Source organism: Chiloscyllium plagiosum, unplaced genomic scaffold (assembly GCF_037043375.1).
Source record: "Chiloscyllium plagiosum isolate Xiang-an unplaced genomic scaffold, Cpla_swu_hap1 HiC_scaffold_46, whole genome shotgun sequence".
Lineage (NCBI taxonomy): Eukaryota > Metazoa > Chordata > Chondrichthyes > Orectolobiformes > Hemiscylliidae > Chiloscyllium > Chiloscyllium plagiosum.
Window position 1 is genome coordinate 2707616 of NW_028270184.1, and position 11789 is coordinate 2719404.

Sequence of the window (11789 nt, forward strand, 5' to 3'; positions counted from 1 at the left end):
CCCCGGTCAGTATCCCGGTCAGTATCCCGGTCAGTACCCTGGTCAGAATTCCGGTCAGTATCCCGGTCAGTATCCCGGTCAGTATCCCGGTCAGTACCCCGGTCAGTAACCCGGTCAGTATCTCGGTCAGTATCCCGGTCAGTATCCCGGTCAATTTCCCGGTCAGTATCCCGGTCAGTATCCCTGTCAGTACCCCGGTCAGTACCCCGGTCAGTACCCTGCTCAGTACCCCGGTCAGTATCCCGGTCATTACCCCGGTCAGAATCCCGGTCAGTACCCCGGTCAGAATCCCGGTCAGTACCCCGGTCAGTATCCCGGTCAGTATCCCGGTCAGTACCCCGGTCATTATCCCGGTCAGTATCCCGGTCAGTATCTCGGACAGTATCCCGGTCAGTATCCCGGTCAGTTTCCCGGTCTGTTTCCCGGTCAGTATCCCTGTCAGTATCCCTGTCAGTACCCCGGTCAGTACCCCGGTCAGTATCCCGGTCAGTATCCCGGTCAGTACCCCGGTCAGTACCCCGGTCAGTACCCCGGTCAGTATCCCGGTCAGTATCCCGGTCAGTACCCCGGTCAGAATCCCGGTCAGTACCCCGGTCTGTATCCCGGTCAGTATCCCGGTCAGTACCCCGGTCAGTACCCCGGTCAGTACCCCGGTCAGTATCCCGGTCAGTATCCCGGTCAGTACCCCGGTCAGAATCCCGGTCAGTACCCCGGTCAGTATCCCTGTCAGTATCCCGGTCAGTACCCCGGTCAGTATCCCGGTCAGTATCCCGGTCAGTACCCCGGTCAGTATCCCTGTCAGTATCCCGGTCAGTACCCCGGTCAGTATCCCGGTCAGTACCCCGGTCAGTACCCCGGTCAGTACCCCGGTCAGTATCCCGGTCAGTACCCCGGTCAGTACCCCGGTCAGTATGCCGGTCAGTAGCCCGGTCAGTATCCCTGTCAGTATCCCTGTCAGTACCCCGGTCAGTACCCCGGTCAGTACCCCGGTCAGTATCCCGGTCAGTACCCCGGTCAGTATCCCGGTCAGTATCCCGGTCAGTATCCCGGTCAGTACCCCGGTCAGTATCCCTGTCAGTATCCCTGTCAGTATCCCGGTCAGTACCCCGGTCAGTACCCCGGTCAGTACCCCGGTCAGTATCCCTGTCAGTACCCCGGTCAGTATCCCTATCAGTACCCCGGTCAGTACCCCGGTCAGTATCCCGGTCAGTATCCCTGTCAGTACCCCGGTCAGTACCCCGGTCAGTATCCCTGTCAGTATCCCGGTCAGTACCCCGGTTATTACCCCGGTCAGTACCCCGGTCAGTATCCCTGTCAGTACCCCGGTCAGTATCCCGGTCAGTACCCCGGTCAGTACCCCGGTCAGTATCCCGGTCAGTATCCCGGTCAGTACCCCGGTCAGTATCCCGGTCAGTACCCCGGTCAGTACCCCGGTCAGTATCCCTGTCAGTATCCCTGTCAGTATCCCGTTTATTACCCCGGTCAGTACCCCGGTCAGTACCCCGGTCAGTACCCCGGTCAGTACCCCGGTCAGTATCCCTGTCAGTATCCCTGTCAGTACCCCGGTCAGTACCCCGGTCAGTATCCCTGTCAGTATCCCGGTCAGTACCCCGGTTATTACCCCGGTTATTACCCCGGTCAGTACCCCGGTCAGTACCCCGGTCAGTATCCCGGTCAGTATCCCGGTCAGTACCCCGGTCAGTATCCCTGTCAGTATGCCGGTCAGTACCCCGTTTATTACCCCGGTCAGTACCCCGGTCAGTACCCCGGTCAGTATCCCGGTCTGTATCCCGGTCAGTATCCCGGTCAGTATCCCGGTCAGTACCCCTGGCAGGACCCCGGTCAGTACCCCGGTCATTATCCCGGTCAGTATCCCTGTCAGTATCCCGGTCAGTATCCCGGTCAGTACCCCGGTCAGTACCCCGGTCAGTACCCTGGTCAGTACCCCGGTCAGTATCCCGGTCTGTACCCCGGTCAGTACCCCGGTCAGTACCCCGGTCAGTACCCCGGTCAGTATCCCTGTCAGTACCCCGGTCAGTACCACGGTCAGTATCCCGGTCAGTATCCCGGTCAGTACCCCGGTCATTACCCCGGTCAGTACCCCGGTCAGTATCCCGGTCATTACCCCGGTCAGTATCCCGGTCAGTACCCCGGTCAGTACCCCGGTCAGTATCCCGGTCAGTATCCCTGTCAGTACCCCGGTCATTATCCCGGTCATTATCCCGGTCAGTACCCCGGTCAGTACCCCGGTCAGTATCCCGGTCAGTACCCCGGTCAGTACCCCGGTCATTATCCCGGTCATTATCCCGGTCAGTACCCCGGTCAGTACCCCGGTCAGTACCCCGGTCAGTATCCCGGTCAGTATCCCTGTCAGTATCCCGGTCAGTATCCCGGTCAGTATCCCGGTCAGCACCCCGGTCAGTATCCCGGTCAGTATCCCGGTCAGTACCCTGGTCAGAATTCCGGTCAGTATCCCGGTCAGTATCCCGGTCAGTACCCCGGTCAGTACCCCGGTCAGTATCTCGGTCAGTATCCCGGTCAGTATCCCGGTCAATTTCCCGGTCAGTATCCCTGTCAGTACCCCGGTCAGTACCCTGGTCAGTACCCCGGTCAGTATCCCGGTCAGTATCCCGGTCAGTACCCCGGTCAGAATCCCGGTCAGTACCCCGGTCAGAATCCCGGTCAGTACCCCGGTCAGTATCCCGGTCAGTATCCCGGTCAGTACCCCGGTCAGTACCCCGGTCAGTACCCCGGTCAATATCCCGGTCAGTACCCCGGTCAGAATCCCGGTCAGTACCCCGGTCAGTATCCCGGTCAGTATCCCGGTCAGTACCCTGGTCAGAATTCCGGTCAGTATCCCGGTCAGTATCCCGGTCAGTACCCCGGTCAGTACCCCGGTCAGTATCTCGGTCAGTATCCCGGTCAGTATCCCGGTCAATTTCCCGGTCAGTATCCCGGTCAGTATCCCTGTCAGTACCCCGGTCAGTACCCCGGTCAGTACCCTGGTCAGTACCCCGGTCAGTATCCCGGTCAGTATCCCGGTCAGTACCCCGGTCAGAATCCCGGTCAGTACCCCGGTCAGAATCCCGGTCAGTACCCCGGTCAGTATCCCGGTCAGTATCCCGGTCAGTATCCCGGTCAGTATCCTGGTCAGTATCTCGGTCAGTATCCCGGTCAGTATCCCGGTCAGTTTCCCGGTCAGTATCCCTGTCAGTATCCCTGTCAGTATCCCGGTCAGTACCCCGGTCAGTATCCCGGTCAGTATCCCGGTCAGTACCCCGGTCAGTATCCCGGTCAGTATCCCGGTCAGTACCCCGGTCAGTATCCCGGTCAGTATCCTGGTCAGTATCTCGGTCAGTATCCCGGTCAGTATCCCGGTCAGTTTCCCGGTCAGTATCCCTGTCAGTATCCCTGTCAGTATCCCGGTCAGTACCCCGGTCAGTATCCCGGTCAGAATCCCGGTCAGTACCCCGGTCTGTATCCCGGTCAGTACCCCGGTCAGTACCCCGGACAGTTTCCCGGTCAGTATCCCGGTCAGTACCCCTGTCAGTATCCCGGTCAGTATCCCGGTCAGTATCCCTGTCAGTACCCCGGTCAGTACCCCGGTCAGTACCCCGGTCAGTATCCCGGTCAGTATCCCTGTCAGTACCCCGGTCAGTACCCCGGTCAGTATCCCGGTCAGTATCCCGGTCAGTACCCCGGTCAGTATCCCTGTCAGTACCCCGGTCAGTACCCCGGTCAGTACCCCGGTCAGTATCCCGGTCAGTATCCCGGTCAGTACCCCGGTCAGTACCCCGGTCAGTACCCCGGTCAGTACTCCGGTCAGTATCCCGGTCAGTATCCCGGTCAGTACCCCGGTCAGTACCCCGGTCAGTATCCCGGTCAGTACCCCGGTCAGTATCCCGGTCAGTATCCCGGTCAGTATCCCTGTCAGTACCCCGGTCAGTACCCCGGTCAGTACCCCGGTCAGTATCCCTGTCCGTACCCCGGTCAGTACCCCGGTCAGTACCCCGGTCAGTATCCCGGTCAGTATCCCGGTCAGTACCCCGGTCAGTATCCCGGTCAGTACCCCGGTCAGTATCCCGGTCAGTATCCCTGTCAGTATCCCTGTCAGTATCCCGGTCAGTACCCCGGTCAGTATCCCTGTCAGTATCCCGGTCAGTATCCCTGTCAGTATCCCGGTCAGTACCCCGGTCAGTATCCCGGTCAGTACCCCGGTCAGTACCCCGGTCAGTATCCCGGTCAGTACCCCGGTCAGTATCCCGGTCAGTATCCCTGTCAGTACCCCGGTCAGTACCCCGGTCAGTACCCCGGTCAGTATCCCGGTCAGTATCCCTGTCAGTACCCCGGTCAGTACCCCGGTCAGTATCCCTGTCAGTATCCCGGTCAGTACCCCGGTCAGTACCCCGGTTATTACCCCGGTCAGTACCCCGGTCAGTACCCCGGTCAGTATCCCGGTCAGTATCCCGGTCAGTACCCCGGTCAGTATCCCTGTCAGTATCCCGGTCAGTACCCCGTTTATTACCCCGGTCAGTACCCCGGTCAGTATCCCGGTCAGTATCCCGGTCAGTACCCCTGGCAGGACCCCGGTCAGTACCCCGGTCATTATCCCGGTCAGTATCCCGGTCAGTATCCCGGTCATTATCCCGGTCAGTACCCCGGTCAGTATCCCGGTCAGTATCCCTGTCAGTATCCCTGTCAGTACCCCGGTCAGTACCCCTGTCAGTACCCCGGTCAGTACCCCGGTCAGTATCCCTGTCAGTACCCCGGTCAGTACCCCGGTCAGTACCCCGGTCAGTATCCCTGTCAGTACCCCGGTCAGTACCCCGGTCAGTATCCCTGTCAGTATCCCTGTCAGTATCCCTGTCAGTATCCCGGTTATTACCCCGGTCAGTACCCCGGTCAGTATCCCGGTCAGTATCCCGGTCAGTGTCCCGGTCAGTACCCCGGTCAGTGTCCCGGTCAGTACCCCGGTCAGTATCCCGGTCAGTATCCCGGTCAGTACCCCGGTCAGTACCCCGGTTAGTATCCCGGTCAGTATCCCGGTCAGTACCCCGGTCAGTATCCCGGTCAGTATCCTTGTCAGTACCCCGGTCAGTATCCCGGTCAGTACCCCGGTCAGTATCCCGGTCAGTACCCCGGTCAGTACCCCGGTCAGTACCCCGGTCTGTACCCCGGTCTGTACCCCGGTCAGTATCCCGGTCAGTATCCCTGTCAGTATCCCTGTCAGTACCCCGGTCAGTACCCCGGTCTGTACCCCGGTCAGTATCCCGGTCAGTACCCCGGTCAGTACCCCGGTCAGTATCCCGGTCAGTATCCCGGTCAGTACCCCGGTCAGTACCCCGGTCAGTATCCCGGTCAGTATCCCTGTCAGTACCCCGGTCAGTACCCCGGTCAGTACCCCGGTCAGTACCCCGGTCAGTATCCCTGTCAGTACCCCGGTCAGTACCCCGGTCAGTACCCCGGTCAGTAGCCCGGTCAGTATCCCTTTCAGTACCCCGGTCAGTACCCCGGTCAGTACCCCGGTCAGTATCCCGGTCAGTACCCCGGTCAGTACCCCGGTCAGTATCCCGGTCAGTATCCCTGTCAGTACCCCGGTCAGTACCCCGGTCAGTACCCCGGTCAGTATCCCTGTCAGTACCCCGGTCAGTACCCCGGTCAGTAGCCCGGTCAGTATCCCTTTCAGTACCCCGGTCAGTACCCCGGTCAGTACCCCGGTCAGTATCCCTGTCAGTATCCCGGTCAGTACCCCGGTCAGTATCCCGGTCAGTATCCCTGTCAGTATCCCTGTCAGTATCCCGGTCAGTATCCCGGTCAGTATCCCGGTCAGTACCCCGGTCAGTACCCCGGTCAGTACCCCGGTCAGTATCCCGGTCAGTACCCCGGTCAGTACCCCGGTCAGTATCCCGGTCAGTATCCCTGTCAGTACCCCGGTCAGTATCCCGGTCAGTACCCCGGTCAGTATCCCGGTCAGTAGCCCGGTCAGTATCCCTTTCAGTACCCCGGTCAGTACCCCGGTCAGTACCCCGGTCAGTATCCCTGTCAGTATCCCGGTCAGTACCCCGGTCAGTACCCCGGTCAGTATCCCGGTCAGTACCCCGGTTAGTATCCCGGTCAGTATCCCGGTCAGTACCCCGGTCAGTATCCCGGTCAGTATCCTTGTCAGTACCCCGGTCAGTACCCCGGTCAGTATCCCGGTCAGTACCCCGGTCAGTACCCCGGTCAGTATCCCTGTCAGTATCCCGGTCAGTACCCCGGTCAGTACCCCGGTCAGTATCCCGGTCAGTACCCCGGTTAGTATCCCGGTCAGTATCCCGGTCAGTACCCCGGTCAGTATCCCGGTCAGTATCCTTGTCAGTACCCCGGTCAGTATCCCGGTCAGTATCCCGGTCAGTACCCCGGTCAGTACCCCGGTTAGTATCCCGGTCAGTATCCCGGTCAGTACCCCGGTCAGTATCCCGGTCAGTATCCTTGTCAGTACCCCGGTCAGTACCCCGGTCAGTATCCCGGTCAGTACCCCGGTCAGTACCCCGGTCAGTACCCCGGTCAGTATCCCGGTCAGTACCCCGGTCAGTACCCCGGTCAGTATCCCTGTCAGTACCCCGGTCAGTACCCCGGTCAGTAGCCCGGTCAGTATCCCTTTCAGTACCCCGGTCAGTACCCCGGTCAGTACCCCAGTCAGTATCCCTGTCAGTATCCCGGTCAGTACCCCGGTCAGTATCCCGGTCAGTATCCCTGTCAGTATCCCGGTCAGTATCCCGGTCAGTACCCCGGTCAGTACCCCGGTCAGTACCCCGGTCAGTATCCCGGTCAGTATCCCGGTCAGTACCCCGGTCAGTATCGCGGTCAGTATCCCTGTCAGTACCCCGGTCAGTATCCCGGTCAGTACCCCGGTCAGTATCCCGGTCAGTACCCCGGTCAGTACCCCGGTCTGTACCCCGGTCAGTATCCCGGTCAGTATCCCGGTCAGTACCCCGGTCAGTACCCCGGTCAGTATCCCGGTCAGTACCCCGGTCAGTACCCCGGTCAGTACCCCGGTCGGTATCCCTGTCAGTACCCCGGTCAGTACCCCGGTCAGTACCCCGGTCAGTATCCCTGTCAGTACCCCGGTCAGTACCCCGGTCAGTATCCCGGTCAGTACCCCGGTCAGTATCCCGGTCAGTATCCCGGTCAGTACCCCTGTCAGTACCCCGGTCAGTATCCCGGTCAGTATCCCGGTCAGTACCCCGGTCAGTACCCCGGTCAGTATCCCGGTCAGTATCCCGGTCAGTACCCCGGTCAGTACCCCGGTCAGTACCACGGTCAGTACCACGGTCAGTATCCCGGTCAGTACCCCGGTCATTACCCCGGTCAGTACCCCGGTCAGTACCCTGTTCAGTACCACGGTCAGTATCCCGGTCAGTACCCCGGTCAATACCCCGGTCAGTATCCCGGTCAGTACCCCGGTCATTACCCCGGTCAGTATCCCTGTCAGTACCCCGGTCAGTACCCCGGTCAGTACCCCGGTCAGTATCCCTGTCAGTATCCCTGTCAGTACCCCGGTCAGTACCCCGGTCTGTACCCCGGTCAGTATCCCGGTCAGTATCCCGGTCAGTACCCCGGTCAGTATCCCGGTCAGTTTCCCTGTCAGTACCCCGGTCAGTACCCCGGTCAGTACCCCGGTCAGTACCCCGGTCAGTATCCCTGTCAGTACCCCGGTCAGTACCCCGGTCAGTACCCCGGTCAGTATCCCTGTCAGTATCCCGGTCAGTATCCCGGTCAGTACCCCGGTCAGTACCCCGGTCAGTATCCCGGTCAGTACCCCGGTCAGTATCCCGGTCAGTACCCCGGTCAGTACCCCGGTCAGTATCCCGGTCAGTACCCCGGTCAGTACCCCGGTCAGTATCCCGGTCAGTATCCCGGTCAGTATCCCGGTCAGTACCCCGGTCAGTACCCCGGTCAGTATCCCTGTCAGTATCCCGGTCAGTACCCCGGTCAGTACCCCGGTCAGTATCCCGGTCAGTACCCCGGTCAGTATCCCGGTCAGTACCCCGGTCAGTACCCCGGTCAGTATCCCGGTCAGTATCCCTGTCAGTACCCCGGTCAGTACCCCGGTCAGTACCCCGGTCAGTACCCCGGTCAGTATCCCGGTCAGTACCCCGGTCAGTATCCCGGTCAGTATCCCTGTCAGTACCCCGGTCAGTACCCCGGTCAGTATCCCGGTCAGTACCCCGGTCAGTACCCCGGTCAGTCTCCCTGTCAGTATCCCGGTCAGTACCCCGGTCAGTATCCCGGTCAGTATCCCTGTCAGTATCCCTGTCAGTATCCCGGTCAGTATCCCCGTCAGTACCCCGGTCAGTACCCCGGTCAGTACCCCGGTCAGTATCCCGGTCAGTACCCCGGTCAGTATCCCGGTCAGTATCCCGGTCAGTACCCCGGTCAGTATCCCTGTCAGTATCCCGGTCAGTATCCCGGTCAGTACCCCGGTCAGTATCCCGGTCAGTATCCCGGTCAGTACCCCGGTCAGTATCCCGGTCAGTACCCCGGTCAGTACCACGGTCAGTATCCCGGTCAGTACCCCGGTCAGTACTCCAGTCAGTACCCCGGTCAGTATCCCGGTCAGTATCCCGGTCAGTACCCCGGTCAGTATCCCGGTCAGTATCCCGGTCAGTACCCCGGTCAGTACCCCGGTCAGTACCCCGGTCAGTATCCCGGTCAGTATCCCGGTCAGTACCCCGGTCAGTATCCCGGTCAGTATCCCGGTCAGTACCCCGGTCAGTACCCCGGTCAGTACCCCGGTCAGTACCCCGGTCATTATCCCGGTCAGTACCCCGGTCAGTATCCCGGTCAGTATCCCTGTCAGTATCCCGGTCAGTACCCCGGTCAGTACCCCGGTCAGTACCCCGGTCAGTATCCCGGTCAGTACCCCGGTCAGTATCCCGGTCTCCTGTGGGTAGTGGCCCCAGGCGGCAGCAGGATGCGGTTTGCCGAGTTGGCTGGGAGCTGCGAGCTGCTGATTGCTGGTTCGGGATGTTTCCGCTCTGGCAGGACAGAGGGGTGAGGTGCTGAGGTGGTTGTTCTCCTGGCCTCTCGGATTCCTGTTGTACTACACCATGCCCGACTGTGCACAGCCTCGCTGGGAGAAATGGTTCATCGCCACCTTCCTGTGCTCCACTCTGTGGATCGGACTCTTCTCCTACATCATGGTCTGGATGGTAAGCTCGGGAACATTATTCCCCACCGGAAACCCATCAATCCGTCCCTGTCCTGGGAGTGTTTGATGGGGGACAGTGTAGAGGGAGCTTTACTCTGTATCTAACCCCGTGCTGTCCCTGTCCTGGGAGTGTTTGATGGGGGGACAGTGTAGAGGGAGCTTTACTCTATGTCTAACTCCGTGCTGTCCCTGTCATGGGAGTGTTTGATGGGGGACAGTGTAGAGGGAGCTTTACTCTATGTCTAACTCCGTGCTGTCCCTGTCCCTGGGAGTGTTTGATGGGGGACAGTGTAGAGGGAGCTTTACTCTGTATCTAACCCTGTGCTGTCCCTGTCCCTGGGAGTGTTTGATGGGGGACAGTGTAGAGAGAGCTTTACTCTGTATCTAACCCTGTGCTGTCCCTGTCCCTGGGAGTGTTTGATGGGGGGACAGTGTAGAGGGAGCTTTACTCTATGTCTAACTCCGTGCTGTCCCTGTCCTGGGAGTGTTTGATGGGGGACAGTGTAGAGGGAGCTTTACTCTATGTCTAACTCCGTGCTGTCCCTGTCCCTGGGAGTGTTTGATGGGGGACAGTGTAGAGGGAGCTTTACTCTGTATCTAACCCTGTGCTGTCCCTGTCCCTGGGAGTGTTTGATGGGGGACAGTGTAGAGAGAGCTTTACTCTGTATCTAACCCTGTGCTGTCCCTGTCCCTGGGAGTGTTTGATGGGGGGACAGTGTAGAGGGAGCTTTACTCTATGTCTAACTCCGTGCTGTCCCTGTCCCTGGGAGTGTTTGATGGGGGACAGTGTAGAGAGAGCTTTACTCTGTATCTTACCCCGTGCTGTCCCTGTCCCTGGGAGTGTTTGATGGGGGGGACAGTGTAGAGGGAGCTTTCCCCTGTATCTAACCCCGTGCTGTCCCTGTCCTGGGAGTGTTTGATGGGGGACAGTGTAGAGAGAGCTTTACTCTGTATCTAACCCCATACAGTCCCTGTCCTGGGAGTGTTTGATGGGGGGGACAGTGTAGAGAGAGCCTTCCCCTGTCTCTAACCCCGTGCAGTCCCTGTCCTGGGAGTATTCCATGGGTGAAACAATGTAGAGAGAGCTTTACTCTGTATCTAACCCCGTGCTGTCCCTGTCCTGGGAGTGTTTGATGGGGGGGATAGTGTAGAGGAAGCTTTACTCTGTATCTAACTCCGTGCTGTCCCTGTCCTGGGGGTGTTTGATGGCGGGGGGATAGTGTAGAGGGAGCTTTACTCTGTATCTAACCCCATGCTGTCCCAGTCCTGGGAGTGTTTGATGGGGGGACAGTGTAGAGGGAGCTTTACCCTGTATCTAACCCCGTGCTGTCCCTGTCCTGGGAGTGTTTGATGGGGGGACAGTGTAGAGAGAGCTTTACTTTGTATCTAACCCCGTGCTGTCCCAGTCCTGGGAGTGTTTGATGGGGGGACAGTGTAGAGGGAGCTTTACCCTGTATCTAACCCTGTGCTGTCCCAGTCCTGGGGGTGTTTGATAGGGGGACAGTGTAGAGGGAGCTTTACTCTGTATCTAACCCCGTGCTGTCCCTGTCCTGGGAGTGTTTGATGTGGGGACAGTGTAGAGGGAGCTTTACTCTGTATCTAACCCCGTGCTGTCCTTTCCCTGGGAGTGTTTGATGGGGGGACAGTGTAGAGGGAGCTTTACTCTGTATCTAACCCCGTGCTGTCCCTGTCCTGGGAGTGTTTGATGGGGGGACAGTGTAGAGGGAGCTTTACTCTGTATCTAACCCCGTGTTGTCCCTGTCCTGGGAATGTTTGATGGGGGGACAGTGTAGAGGGAGCTTTACTCTGTATCTAACCCCGTGCTGTCCCTGTCCCTGGGAGTGTTTGATGGGGGGACAGTGTAGAGGGAGCTTTACTCTGTATCTAACCCCGTGCTGTCCCTGTCCCTGGGAGTGTTTGATGGTGGGACAGTGTAGAGGGAGCTTTACTCTGTATCTAACCCCGTGCTGTCCCTGTCCTGGGAGTGTTTGATGGGGGACAGTGTAGAGGGAGCTTTACTCTGTATCTAACCCCGTGCTGTCCCTGTCCTGGGAGTGTTTGATGGGGGGACAGTGTAGAGGGAGCTTTACTCTGTATCTAACCCCATGCCGTCCCTGTCCTGGGAGTGTTTGATGGGGGACAGTGTAGAGAGAGCTTTACTTTGTATCTAACCCCGTGCTGTCCCTGTCCTGGGAGTGTTTGATGGGGGGACAGTGTAGAGGGAGCTTTACTCTGTATCTCACCCCATGCCGTCCCTGTCCTGTGAGTGTTTGATGGGGGACAGTGTAGAGAGAGCTTTACTCTGTATCTAACCCCGTGTTGTCCCTGTCCCTGGGAGTGTTTGATGGGGGGACAGTGTAGAGGGAGCTTTACTCTGTATCTAACCCCGTGCTGTCCCTGTCCTGGGAGTGTTTGATGGGGGACAGTGTAGAGAGAGCTTTACTCTGTATCTAACCCCGTGTTGTCCCTGTCCCTGGGAGTGTTTGATGGGGGGACAGTGTAGAGGGAGCTTTACTCTGTATCTAACCCCGTGCTGTCCCTGTCCCTGGGAGTGTTTGATGGGGGGACAGTGTAGAGGGAGCTTTACTCTGTATCT

The 11789-nt window shown here is 59.1% G+C and overlaps 1 protein-coding gene across 1 annotated transcript in view; it reads left to right on the forward strand.

Moving 5' to 3' along the window:
* LOC122547681 (sodium/potassium/calcium exchanger 3-like) overlaps positions 1-11789 on the forward strand; it is a 161102-nt gene that overhangs the window by 120299 nt on the left and 29014 nt on the right. Inside the window, exon 12 of the mRNA XM_087983563.1 lies at positions 9028-9194. Within this exon, the coding sequence (XP_087839689.1) occupies positions 9028-9194 (167 nt within the window). The remainder of the gene's footprint in view (positions 1-9027; positions 9195-11789) is intronic.